We start from the raw sequence: 14,788 nt of genomic DNA, 5'->3' as shown, positions 1-14,788 counted from the left end.
TAATAGATGGAGTGTGGTAGTAAAGTTTTTCCTATGTCTTCATTTGATATTACATAGTTCTTCCCATTTCTAAGTTTTTCAATAAGCTCCATTTATATTTGATCAAATCTCAAATAAATCATTTTGGCCATTTTTCGAACTATATATATTTCATGTGAAGCTTTAATACCATCCTTAACAAAGATTTTTTTTTTTTTTCTTAAAAAAAGAAAAAGAAAAGAAAAGAAAAGAAGAATAATGAGACCTCCAGGCTTCCACCTCCCCTTCCTAACCCTTTGAAAGGGAGTTGAGTGGGTGGAGGCCAAGTTCATCCGTGGATGGAAGTGCCCTCCTCTACTCACGCAGGAGGGTAGAGGAACCTTATGTAACTAATAAGCTTTTTTTTTTTTTTTTTTTTTTATAAGAACTAATAAGTTTAATTCTAAGCAATATTAATTACCACATTTACAATAATAGTTAAAAGATCGTTGAGAATATATATATTCAATTTTTTACTCTTGGGAGAAATTTCCACACGGAAGATTGAATTGATTTTCTTGTTAAATTAACTTGAAATTGAGAGAGTTCATGACAAAAGAATATTATTGCTATTGGCTGGGGGTCCAATTTTCCCTTTTTTTTATTTTATTTTATTTTATTTTTTATTTTTTTATTTTTTATTATTTTTTTATTATTTTTTTGGGTTTTTATTGCTATTATTTTCTAAGAGTTGTAGAAATATCAAAATGAGAAAAAGGAAACCAGACGGCAACTACCTATCTTTGGCTTACACGAAAACAGCCCCGCAATACGAAGTTTCGAAGCCCACAGTTGATGCGACATGCAGTTTCAAAATTTCTCAAAATTAAATAAAATCAACAGTTTTTTTTTTTTTTTTTTAACTTCTTCCATACATGGAAAATTTAATGGCATTTTCTTTAATAAATTGACATGTGTCCATTATAGTAATAAAAAAGAGTAATGATTCACTACCACCTAAATATACAACTTTTCACCACCTTATCTATGTGGCAAGGTGGTCCCCCACTTTAATTTATTTTTAAAAAATAAAAAAACTTAAAAAGTAGTGGGAGACCACCTTGCCACATAGGCAAGGTGGTAAAAAGTTGTATATTTAGGTGGCATTGAATCATTATTCAAAAAAAAATTATAAACAAATAAAATTTAATAACTATTTTTTTTTTTTAAAAAAAATTATAATAAATATGTGTCGATTTTCTATTGGGCATAGCGTTTGCTAAAGGATTCTGTTAATTTAGCAGACGAAAAACGTGTTCAAGAAGTAATTCGTAATTATAATTTACCATAAGTACTATCCATGAACTTTTTGTACCACAAAAAATGATTTGTAATTTAGGCTAACCTCAGAGACTAATAGTGCAATTATCCCTAGTTATAATAGTAACAAATCATTCTTATTCTTATTTTCTCTTCCTTATCTTTCTTGGATTTTAGATTTGATTTTACCATTTTTTTTTTTTTTTTAGTTTCTTCTCGATTTAACTCAAGTACGAATCAAACGTCTCAAAATCATTTTTCCTCCAATTTAATAGTTTATTCACAACACAAGAAAGATAAGTGGAATTATTCACAAGATAAACAAGAAAAATCTTGGTACAATTTTAAAAAACTAGAGAAAATTAAGATATAAACTTGATAAAATTGTTTAGGATATGTTTGGGTGAGAAAAAAATTTTAAATACTGTTTTTCAAATATCGAATTTTATTAAAATTTTATTTAATTTTACCTAATTTTGTATTAAAGAAAAAAAAAAAGAGAGATAATTGCACCGTTAGTCTTTAGTTATAACTTTATTTATTTTTTTATTTTCTCTTGTATTTACTTTAATTGTTTAGTAATAATAGAATTTTATATAGTTTATTATAAATTTACAAGTATAGATAATCCCAACGAAGAACAGCACAGTTGACAGTTCCCAGTGTCCCACGGCTCCTCCTTCGCAGAAAGAGCGACTGTCGAGTCTCAATCATTAGGCACGTTTTTCTTGTTCTATAGACTATAGTACTTTCTTACATATATATATATATATATTTTCGACAAATATACTTTACTATATTAAAAAATAAAAAGGATATGTGGCGTCAACAATATACAAATCAATTTAGGGTAGCATATATCAATTGAATTCTTGACATTATTAGTTTAGAGCGTTTTGCTAGCTCCACATTCTATCTTGACTGATTGAATAGAATGGTGAGATTGAATTAATAAATAAATAATAAATAATAACTAAAAATAAGTATCTTGTAAAAATTACAAGAATGATATAAAAAAGAAAAAAGAAAATAAAGGCACGTACGTGTCTTGTATTGGTAGACGATACTTAGCAAGAGACGTGCCTTGCTAGAGGGTGTTAGCCGAATGCTATGCCAAACCTGGGTCCTATCCTACCATCGTGTGACACCTTGGCAATGCTATGCAAGAAGAAGAAATACTCCCCGTATGTAAGGGGAAATAGTCATTCCATTTTCGGGTATTCATTCATTCTCAAAATTTCACCATTCTAGCAATCGTTTCTTTTCTCTATCTCAAAATTGCTTAGTCATTTAAGCATTAGAGACATTTTCGCCGACGCTGCAGTAAGTTTTTGAACTTTCTTTCAACTTCTCTGGCTGGTATTCTTGGTCCGAGAATTAGATGTAATAGACTGTATTATCATGTTTTAAGAGCATACAACAGTGTAATAGACTGAACTGATAAAAATTTGTAACTCAGTTCGAAAAAAAAAATCTTTATCCTTATTAATTTGTTATGTATATATATACATGAACCATAGAAAATGATAGTTGAGGGTTGAATTAATAGTTAAATCTTGGAAGTTTTGGAGAAAGAAAATAATCCCTCTAATAAAGATAAACTGTCATTTTAGTGCGCTGAAAAGGCACGTATTCTTTCCTCCTCTTTCGTGGCCGAAATGGCAACTGCAACATTACCTGTACAGGATTGTATTGCAGTAGCAAGAGTCCAATCCTGTGCAGCCAAATGGCAATTCCCCCCCTAATATATTATCCTTTTAGTATTTTTTTTTTTTTTTTTTGAAGTCTTTCTATATGCTGATTTAGGGCACTTTGTATTTTTTAATAAAAATAAAATAAAAAAGAAAATTAAATTATAATTTTCCGTTATTAAAAGCTGGTGTGCCAGCATTTTTCTATTGTCTGCTGTGTGTTTTTTCACTCGCTCCACCTCCCACTTATTTATTTATTTAAATACAAATCGATTTTTTATTCTTTTAAAAAAAAAAATTATGAATAAATAGAAGTCGAATTTTACTGTGTGACCACCACTTCTTCGGTTCTTCAACCTTCTTCACAAACCTCGAAATTGAAAATCCAGTGGCATCGTTGACTCTCTCCGGCTCCGGCATCTGCACCGGCACCCTTTTTATCCAGACTGTACTGGACAAGTATGTCCGGCGGCACCACAGGCGAGCCCAATGCGGAGGAAGAGTCCGTCACCGTTTCCTTGCTCTCGGCGCAGCGATCCGTCCCGAACTCCACCTCCCAAGTCGCCGTCGTCGGCGCCAACGTCTGTCCCATCGAGAGCCTCGACTACGAGTAGGTTCCAACCACCTTTCTTCTTCTTCGACTAGCAAAATCGTAATTGCGTGAAAAATGTGATTTTTTGTTTTGGAAAATGGTGGTGCAGGATATTCGAGAACGAGTTGTTCAAGCAGGACTGGAGGACCCGAGGGAAGGCGCAGATATTGCAGTACATATGCATGAAGTGGCTCTTGTGCTTCCTCGTCGGCTTGATCGTTAGCATCATCGGCTTCTGCAACAATCTCGCCGTCGAGAATATCGCCGGCGTCAAGTTCGTCGTCACCTCCAACATGATGTTGGAGAAGAGGTATTTTTTCATTTCACTCTGATTTTTTCGCTTCTGTTTTGTTTGGTCTCATGGACTGGTCAATTTTCCCCAGTAAGAAAAGGGATAATTGTCGAAAAATGGAAACTCACTCTTGTTTTTGGCTCTGTTTTGCTATAATGAGTTTTTTGGGGGAGCATATTGATGGGTTTGGGAAATCTGGTGGCAGGTTCGGTATGGCCTTTCTTGTATTTTCGGTGTCTAATTTGGTTCTGACTCTGTTTGCGTCTATAATTACGGCGTTTATAGCACCGGCGGCTGCCGGGTCGGGTATTCCAGAAGTGAAAGCATACTTGAATGGCGTGGATGCGCCTGGAATATTTTCCTTACGGACTTTGGTTGTTAAGGTAGCAATTTTTTTGTGATCATTTTTGGATTCTATGGCTTGCTTTGCATTCCGTTTTCAACAAGATTGGTTTCAAAGGGCCTGCTAAATAGTGTGAAAAATCATTTTGTTATGTTTAATAAATGCAAGATGAGGTGAGGTGAGGTGATTTTGCCAACTATCTTGAATCAACTACTCTGTGAGGTGAAGCATATCAGGTTTTCCAACCAAAATCTGCCAAAGAAATAAGAAATATTTCTCCTATGCTCAGCTTTTGTTATCTGCTCATGTTAAATGCGTGTTTTCTATGATGAAATCTCATTGATATTTAGAGAGTTTAGATCTTTAAAATGGCGTAAAGAAGGCATTCCATCTGCAGAAAATGTTATTTTTGTTGAATTTAGTCTCCTAAATACAATCTATGCATGCCTCTTGTTGGATTAGCTTTGAAATTCAAGGTTCCTGTTTTCAGCTTAGGTTATTGAATAACCATTATAAGTTCAAATGTTGCTAACTATCAGACATCTGAGTTGTCACGACCCAAATAAAGTGTTAGCCACATCTGCGCTATCATTTCAAAAAGACTAGTCAAGTAATAATTGGACTTTTTTAGAATCACTTATAAAGCTCAGTGTCATTTAGTAAAGAACCAATGTGAGACTTAATACCCTTGAGTCCCTTTATAATCCACCCACTTAATGTGGGCAATTCATCTTTCCAATGTTGGGGTGTCACAATCTCTCTCACTCAAATTTTTGATGACCTCGTTAGGGTTCGTGGCATGTAGTACCTCAGCGCCGCATGGTGTTACTAGGTTCTGATACCATTTGTCATGACCAAGGAAAAGTGCTAGCCATATCATTACTATTACTCCAAAAAGATTAGTCAAGTTATAATTGGAGTTCTCTAGAATAACTTATAAAGCATAGTCTCACCTAGTAAGGAATTAATGTGGGACTTAGCATGCATGAGCATTTTCATAATCCACTCACTCAATGTGGGCAATCCATCTTCCCAATGTTGGGGTGTCACAATGAGCACTTGAGTTCTTCAAAAACCTTAGACATTGTTTTTCCGTTCTCAATATTTATATTTATCTTGAGGTTTACCCAACAAGAATGAGTACACGAATTGGCCTTGCTTTGAGGGGTTCCTCGTCTTAAAAAAAAAAGAAAAAAAAAGATTATATTTATCTTATGGAAACACCTTTATCATTGTTTTTGAGAATGGCAAGAGTCTCTTATTTTTTTTCGGCTCAATGAACAGATAATTGGCAGCATTTCCGCGGTGTCATCATCACTACTTGTGGGAAAGGCAGGGCCCATGGTCCATACTGGTGCGTGCATTGCGTCATTGCTGAGTCAGGGTGGGTCGAAGAAATACCGTTTAACATGCAAATGGCTACGTTTTTTCAAGAATGACAGAGACCGACGAGATCTTGTAACATGTGGATCGGCAGCTGGAATTGCTGCTGCTTTTCGTGCCCCTGTTGGTGGCGTGCTGTTTGCTCTTGAAGAGATGGCGTCTTGGTTTGTTAACCTATTTTCCGTCATATTTTCATGTGATTATTAGATCTGGCCGAAAACTTAGAATTTGACATTTATACGGTAGCTCAGAATTTTTTTTTTTTTGATAAGTAAAAAAAAAAGAATTTAATTGCTTGTTATTTGATTATATAATTGGCATTTTGACAGCAATTAAAAAATTTCTAGAGGACCACACTTATTCTAACATTCAAGACCCCCCTCTTTGTTTAGGATGGTTAGATTTCTAGTGTTTTCGGATTGGGAAGAGCATTTCCCATACTTGATTTAGCACCGATGTGAACCTTATTGGATCATTTTCCCATATTGCCTTATAGCGGATGTTTGTCTAGACGACCGCGCTTATTTAAATATGAGAACATATGGTTGAAGTAGAAGGTTTTGTAGACATGATGAAACAGTGATGGGATTTATATCGGTTCTTTGGTACTCCCTATTTTGTTTTTGCTAATAAACTAAAATGGCTGAAACTTGACTTACAATGCTAGAACAAGGAGGTCTTTGGAAATGTTGAAGAGAGCCATAATGCTACATTTATTGCTCTCATTCCCAAGAAGTTTGGAGTTGGAAGTAAAAGATTTCAAACCTTTCATCTTGGTGGAGATTGTTCATAAAATCTTGGCGAAAGTCCTTGCTATCAGAATGAATTAGGTGTTGGGAGTGCTAATATCAAATAGTTAGAATGCCATCATTGGCGGCGGGGGAGAAATTCTAGACTCAGTTCTTAAAGCTAATGAGTTTTTTTGAGTTTGGACAATAGGTTGAAATCGGGAATGCCTGGAGTTGTTTGCTAGCTGGACTTGGAAAAAGCCTACGACCATGTCAACTGGGAGTTTCTCTTCTATTTCTTGGGGCGTCTTGGTTTTGGTTCTAAATGGAGGAATTAGATGTTTGGTTGTATCTCCACGACCCGCTTTTCTATCTTGATTAATGGTAGTCAGAATCGTATCATTGGTAGTTCTTGGGGCCTTCGCCAAGGGGATCCGCTCTTGCCTTCTCCTCTTCGTGATTATCATGGAGGCTCTCTGTAGGTTGCTCTCTAGAGCTATGATTAGGGGTTATTTATCAGGATTCTGGGTAGACATCCAAAACACAACCCTTCTAGAAAGATCCCATCTTTTTTCAAACAATACACTTATTATGTGCGATGCCGATCGAGATTGAATCAATAATTTGGGTCACATTCTCTTGTGCTTTGAGGTCGTTTCGAGCTTGAAGGTCAATCTTCAAAAATCATAATTAGTCGTTGTAGGGGAGGTTCCGCATTAGGAAGAATTGGCCAATATTCTTAGTTGTAGTATCTCTTTTCTACTCATGAAATATTTGGGACTTCCCCTATTTTAAGTCAAAAGCGATTTAGTAGGGGGTAGTTGAGAAAATGGAAAAAAAGATTGGCTAGCTAGAAGAAGATATACTTGTCTTGGGGTGGTTGCTTAACTCTAATCAAGAGTACGCTATCCAGTTTACTTACATACCTTTTGTCCCTTTTTCCTTTACTAACTAGTATAGCTAGAAAATTGGAGCATCTTCAAAGAGACTTTCTTTGGGATGGACCAGATGGTGAGCCTATGTTTCATCTGGTAAACTGGAAGACTATATGTTCCTTAGCTCCTAGAGGAGGATTGGGAGTTAAAAATCTCATGTTGTTCAATAAAGCTTTACCAAGAAATGGCTTTGGAGATTCGTGCAAGGGGAGAATTCTCTATGGAGATGGGTGATTGTTAAGAAGTGTGGGGTTTAGAGAGGGGGTTGGTGTTTAGAAGAAGCTGGAGGGCCTTACGGGGCGTGTCTTTGAAAGAATATTATGAATGACTAGGGGAATTTCTCCAGCCTTGTTTCCTTTAAGGTTGGGGTTGGATCCTGTATTCGTTTTTGCATGATGTGTGGCTAGGGCTGTATTCGAGCCGAGCTGAGCCGAGTTTGGGGTTGCTAGATTCAGCTCGAATACATAGAATAGGGGCTTGAGCTCGAGCTGAGTTTTGAAGGATGGTTTGAATTTGGCTTGTTGAGAGCCTAGCCAAATTCGAGCTTGGCTCGAACTCAGCTAGTTTAATAAGCTGAGCCTCCAATCGAGCTCGAGCGGCTTAAGCTCGATTAGAAGCTGGGCCCATCTAACACCCCTATGTGTGGTGCAGAGCAGTTGCCCTCAAGTCTTTGTTCCTAGAACTTTATTTGATATATCGTGACAAGGAGGCCTTGGTGTCGGATTACTTGGATTCCTTCAGAACCTATAGCCATTGGAACTTGAGTTTCACTAGAGTAGTTTAGGATTTGGAGCTAGAACCTCTTGACTTTTTCCTTAATATGTTATACTCCTCAAAAACCCACTGGGGGGAGGCATAGAGAGTGTTGTGGACCCCAGCTATAATTACGGCTTCAAAGTGAAGAGGAGACTGTAAATCACCTCCTCATTGGGTTAATTACACTTAACTCCCCTCAACTACCACTCATATACACCTTGCTCCCATGAATTGCCAACTGTCACACTCAACACACTTAAACTACCAATCGTTGGCAAAAAAACCCCCTTTGTTAGCCGAGCAGATTGAATCAGATGGGAAAATTCACATGTGACATGCACATGCTAATTTTTAATGTGAAATCACTTAAATGAGGAAATAACCTTAGTTTAGAAACTAAATTTACTTTATTAAGAGTTAAAAAATTCAGAAAAGAAAAAGAAATCTTAAAATAAAAAATAAATAAAAAGGGTTGTTAGCCACCCCTAGGGGTGGCCGGACCACTCCCAAGTCATTTGAGGTGGCTGAATTGCATCTAAAATGCGCTTGGGGGTAGCTTGGTTACCCCTCATGTTAGGTTTGTACATGCGGATGCGGGTATTGACTATGCAACCGCATTATGCGGTTATCACTTTTAGTTAACCGCATTTAGGCGAGTGGTTACTAATTGCTATCCGTGTGGTTATTGAAGGCAAGACCGCACCACTAACTGCTTATATCAAGTAATGGGCATTTTAGGCCTATTTTAGTATTTTGAGCCTTCTTTGAGTCTTTTTAGGGCCTATTTTAAAAGATTTTGAAACTTTTTCATGTTTTAGGTTTTTTTAAGCTTTAGTGTTTTAGATGAAATCCATATCTTGACTCCACATTCTAGCTTAAAAATAATAAAGAAAATACAAACATCCCATGATGGGTTCATTCACCTAAAAAAAAAAAAAAAAAAAAAAAAACACCTGAAATTCACTTCCAACTGAAACAAACATTCAAAGGGCTATTGTTCACATATAAATCCAACAACATTACAAATCCAGCCAACATTTAAAAAAAGAAAAAAGAAAAAAAAGAAAAAGAAAACAACAACAACAACATTACAAATCCAGCAAACATACTTATCAAAAAAAAAAAAAAAAAATCAGCAAACATTAAAAACATAAGTTACAAATCCAGCAAGCATAAAGAAAACAACATTACAATTCCAAAACATAAATTAAGTCTAAATGTAACACATTCAAAAGGATAGACGAAAACACGAAACTGAGAGATTATTGATGCTAATGAATTTGTTCATCTATACAATGTTCATATTCTCGTTAGATAACATTTTAACACACATGTTATAGCCATTTGACAGAAGATGATAGATATTAAAGCTTGAAAAATTTGACGATGAGACGAATCTTCCTGATGTAGAGAAACAACCCAAGGCAAAACTATAATCATCCGGCCAAGACAAACATCAAGACAAATGCCCAGAAAGACCCCATACACCAACATTCGAATGGCCTCCAAAACACCTGGAAAAATGCCCAACAAACCAAAAGAAATGTTAACTAAAATAGAGTGATCTACCTAAACTCTAAATCAAAAGGAAAAAAAAGAAAAAGAGAAAAGTTAACTCTTTTGGTTGGCTGGTGGTCTAGTGGGTCGTTGGTGGTGCCGATGACTTTGGACTTGGCATCACATGTTGCTTGTGGGTGGTGGTGTTGCATGTAGCTTGTCGACGTCACACGGTGGCTTGTGGATGGCAGTGTCACACAGTGCTTGTGGGCTGCATTGAGAGGTTGAGAGAGAGAGGCACAGAGAGAGAGAGAGAGTGAGTTGCGGTGTGAGTGTGAGTGTGAGAGGAAAGAAATAAAAAACCCTAAACTAAAGATGAAACCCTATACCAAAACAATGTAGTTTTGGTATTAAACATCCAAACGACGTTGTTTTGGTGAATTTGTTTACATATGAGGGTATGTAGATGCGGTTATTAACGACTCCTCCTACCCTAAAATTGCTAACCGCGTTTGCATATGCGGTTAGTGATTTTTGCCAACTGCATACCAAAGCGGTTACGTGGATAGCGGTTAGTTGATGTTAGTAACCACCTGCTTGTATAGTCCTTCCTCATGTGTTTCAGATGTGGTCGATTCACTCCCATGCGATTTGGGGGGTGCTCAAGCTACCCCCAACTCCAAGTACCTAGGGGTGGTTTGACGACCGCCCCGCTTTGTTCTGTTTAAAAAAATTATTTTATTTATTTATTTTTTAAGTTTTTTTTTTTTTTTGGTTAATTTTGTTTTAAGGGAAAGAGAGTCAGATCAGGTCTAAAAAATGCATGTCCATGGTACATGATTGAGATTCTGTCCATTTTAATGATCTAGGCTAACATAGGGGTTTTTGGCCAACAATTGGTAGTTTAAGCTTGTTGAGTGTGACATGTAGCAGTTTGTGGGGGCAATGTGTTAGTTGATGGGGGTTAAGTGTAATTATTGTGAGTATGCTAGTGATCTTTGGCTCTTAGTTCTCAACTTATTTGGAGTTTCGTGGACTATGTTGAGCAACATCTTAGAGCTGCTTCATTGTTGGAAGACTAAGGGTGGGGACATCCCAAAGGGGCTACTTGTAACGTTATTCTTGCATTCTTAATGTGAAGCATTTGGAGAGAAATGAATCAACATCTCTTTGAGGACTAATTTTCTTTGTTTAAAAATCTTCTTTGTTGAGATCCCTCTTGGATTGGGCTATAATCTATCTTCCTAATTTCTCTCTTCAAAACTTTTAGATCTTGTTAACTTTTTAGATTTTAGACGCTTTTAGGGTGTCTCTTTTGTATACTTGTCGTGTACGAAAGCTTTTACTTTTTTCTTTCAATAAATTATTATTCATCAAAATAGATATGATCGAGTGGGGACACTCATTGTTTGATTACTCATGCCGGCCATGGCCTCATCACAAATATAGTAAATGATGTGAAAATGCCCCATCTGTTGTTTAACTCATAGTTGATGGAGCATTCTAAATTTAGAAGCTCCCTTCTACCTCTGGGCTTAGGGCGAACACCATTCACCTTCCGAGGGTGGTCCTCTTTAGTGTCCTCAATCCCCTCACACTAATCCTCCACCAAATCCCAATCCAGGAAAGTTGCGGAGGGAAAGGCAAGGCTTACACTGTCTAGTGTTGGGTGCTTAGTGCGGGTTTGGGTTTGAGGGCTTTTGGTGTTTTGAGGGTTTAGGTTTGAGGGCTTCTCAGGTTTTGTGGGTTTTTCTTTTGATTGTTTTAGTTAAGAGCTTCCTGTGTATACTATCTATGTACTTAGGAGCGCCTTGCGCTTTTTGAATAAATTGTCCATTACTTATAAAAAAAAAAAAAAAAAAACTTATATGTATTGGTGCAGCTGAAAGTATGAAAAATGCCAAAATTAAAAGCATCTTTATTCCTTGTTATATGAAGTACTGAGTTTTGTTTCTACAGGTGGAGAAGTGCACTTCTTTGGAGAGCTTTCTTTACAACAGCTGTTGTTGCACTTGTACTCCGTGCTTTCATTGATCTTTGTTTAAGTGGCAAGTGTGGGCTATTTGGTACGGGGGGGCTGATAATGTTCGATGTGTATTCAGCAAATATTTCATATCATCTTGTGGATGTGCCTCCTGTGCTTGCCCTTGGAGTTATAGGGGGCATATTGGGTAGTTTCTATAATTTCCTTTTGGATAAGGTTCTCCGAGTGTACACTCTCATCAATGAGTAAGCTCCCACTTTTGCTTTGTGATGTTTGCACTATTTTAGTGTTATACAAACATTGTGGAGTCATATTTTGCTGAAATCACGCTTATGTTTTGATTTTTCCAGGAAAGGCATTTTTTACAAAATTTTTCTTGCTTGCTTGATCTCCATTTTCACATCCTGTCTTCTTTTCGGCTTACCATGGATTGCATCTTGCCGACCTTGTCCAGCTGATGCATCTGAAGCCTGTCCTACAATAGGCCGCTCTGGTAACTACAAGAAGTTCCAATGTTCTTATGGTTACTACAATGATCTTGCCAGTCTCATTTTTAACACAAATGACGATGCTATCAGAAATCTTTTTAGTAAAAACACCGATTCTGAGTTCCAAGACTCCTCAGTTCTCATATTCTTTATCACCTGCTTTTTCTTAAGCATCTTTAGCTATGGGGTTGTTGCTCCTGCTGGTCTCTTTGTACCTGCTATTGTTACTGGTGCATCTTATGGACGTTTGGTTGGAATGTTAGTTGGTTCATACTCTAATCTTAACCATGGCCTTTATGCTGTGCTTGGTGCTGCTTCCTTTCTTGGTGGGTCTATGAGGATGACAGTTTCTCTCTGTGTAATTATCCTAGAATTGACCAATAATCTACTGTTGCTGCCATTGATAATGCTGGTGCTTCTTGTTTCCAAGACTGTAGCCGATGCTTTCAATGGCAATATCTATGACCTTATTATGAAAGCCAAGGGGTTTCCTTATCTTGAGACTCATGCTGAGCCGTATATGAGGCAGCTGACAGTAGGTGACATTGTCACAGGCCCGCTGCAGCTCTTTAATGGCATTGAGAAGGTGAGTAATATAGTACATGTTCTTCAAACTACAAGGCACAATGGCTTCCCCGTAATTGATGAGCCTCCGCTTTCCGAATCCCCAGTTCTGTTTGGTATAATCCTACGAGCTCACCTTATTACATTGTTAAAGAAGAAAGCTTTCTTATCCACCCCAGACCAAACAGGCATTGATGCCTTTAAGCAGTTTTCAACGGGGGATTTTGCAAAGAGGGGTTCAGGCAATGGTGACAAGCTAGAAGATATTGGATTCACTGAGGAAGAGATGGAAATGTTCCTAGATTTACATCCTTTTACTAATGCTTCACCTTATACTGTTGTGGAGACAATGTCCCTAGCAAAGGCTCTCATGCTTTTTCGAGAAGTCGGTTTAAGGCACCTGCTGGTGATACCCAAGATCTCTGGTGTAAGTATTTATCTCATCTTATTTTCCTAATTTAACACCTTTTATAGGAGATAAGGTGATCTTAGACACCTGTAGGTTATAAATTATAACAGAATTGATACACGAATACATAGGACTGTAGCTTAATTTGATGATTTTCTGCATTTGTTTGCATTGGTCTTGTATCTTTACATTATCTTCTTTTGTATTTTTAGTCCCGATGTAGGCTGTTTTTCCTTTAAGCATGTGCAACTTAAATTATGCATATATTTCAATAATTTGCCAATTCTTTTCTCTTATACTGGAAATTGCAGATTGTTCCTGTCTTCCTAGAATGATACCTTCCATGAATTTTTCAGGATTTTTTTTTTCCCCACTTCTCACAGTAGTTTTTGCCTATTTATCAATCTTGTTTCATTCATTTCTGGTGCTAATGATAAACTGGCCTACGTATTGTAATGACTAGATCATCTGAGCTGCTATTGCTTATATGGTCCTGAGAAACCCCATTTCTTCATTATCCATACTATTAAACATTCTTTCCAATTGCAGAGAGCCCCTGTGGTGGGTATATTGACAAGGCACGACTTCATGCCAGAACACATACTAGGTTTGCACCCGCTGCTGGCAAGGAGCAGGTGGAAAAGATTAAGAATCCGGCTCCCATCTTTGAGGAAAATCTTTTAGGGCATCTCGGCAAACATAAGATCGAGCAGAGTCATGAGAATAAGTTTGTACATTAAATCTTTTTATTGGAGCTGCTCAGGTTACCGAATCATTACAACGGCCACCCCTCGAAGCTGGCGGGTCTTCCTACTTTACAAAAGTAAATAAAAAGGCAAGGTCGCATAGCATCAGTCAAGCTCTCACGGCAGGAACGGTGCCGATTCTCATTCTCATTGCAACTGAGTTTGAGTCCGTTCACTCCTCACTTTGCTAACGCAGGGTAAGTGGTTATTGATATCTGACTGCCGGTGGGGAGACTAGACTGAAATGAAACCGGAACTCTTTCTTGTGTGTAATGAGTAGCTACTAGTTAGAAAGAGTATGCTCTTATCTATCTAGATTCATTAGATTTTTTTGAATTGAATTGAATGAAAAAAAAAAAAAAAAAAAAAAAGGGAAGGAAAGAAAGAAAGAAAGAAAGAAAAAGAAAAAAAAAGAATTCGGATTTATTTATAAAAATATATTTAAATGTTATAATGCTAATGCGTTGCCCGGGACTCCAACCCGAAACTATTCAGATGGATGGAGTTAATAATTTACTTGTTAAAAAGTAAGTGAAAATGTCCCTTGGGATTGATTTTCACCTCATATGGCTCCCTTAAGGCCATAAATAAATCTGAGGATCCATTTGGTATTAATTAATTATTTATTCTACTCTACTTTTTTAAAATATTAGTGTTCAATGCCTTTTTAATTGTTTTTTTAATCCTACTATTGTCTCTCTCTCTCTCTCTCTCTCTCTCTCTCTCTCTAGACCCATTTGAGACCCAATAGAAACCAATTTTAGAGGACAAACTCCACCCATTTGGGAGACGGAGCTTCCATTGGCGCGGATGCGGTCCATGGCGTGCTTGGACGTGGAGCCGGTGCCGAGCTTCCCCCTGGAACCAGAATGCCCGTCTCCATGGGAGATTTCTCATTCCTTTGAATATGTTTACCCAAAGAAAAACAAAATGGAAAGGGATAGAGTCGTGGAGGCATCTCACATCTGATGGCAAACTTGTGAGTGTTGATAGATAGATTATCTTCGAAGTGATTTTGTGGACCACAAGATATTTGATTCGTAATCTAATATACGTGGCTCGGTTTTCATACATACAAGAAGCCAATATACATTGAACCCTA

The 14,788-nt window shown here is 37.1% G+C and overlaps 1 protein-coding gene across 1 annotated transcript; it reads left to right on the top strand.

Annotated features, from left to right (window-relative positions):
* The first annotated feature begins 3,294 nt into the window (after positions 1-3,294).
* On the top strand, positions 3,295-14,022 carry LOC133857028 (putative chloride channel-like protein CLC-g). The gene is made up of 7 exons (XM_062292125.1): positions 3,295-3,579; positions 3,671-3,871; positions 4,059-4,236; positions 5,481-5,743; positions 11,455-11,724; positions 11,830-12,958; positions 13,490-14,022. The coding sequence occupies exons 1-7, from the start codon at positions 3,431-3,433 to the stop codon at positions 13,622-13,624; spliced, it is 2,325 nt and encodes a 774-aa protein (XP_062148109.1). The 5' UTR covers positions 3,295-3,430; the 3' UTR covers positions 13,625-14,022.
* Positions 14,023-14,788: the final 766 nt, after the last annotated feature.

Source organism: Alnus glutinosa, chromosome 14 (assembly GCF_958979055.1).
Source record: "Alnus glutinosa chromosome 14, dhAlnGlut1.1, whole genome shotgun sequence".
NCBI classification, from domain to species: Eukaryota; Viridiplantae; Streptophyta; class Magnoliopsida; order Fagales; family Betulaceae; genus Alnus; species Alnus glutinosa.
This window is presented reverse-complemented; position numbering and strand designations above follow the sequence as displayed.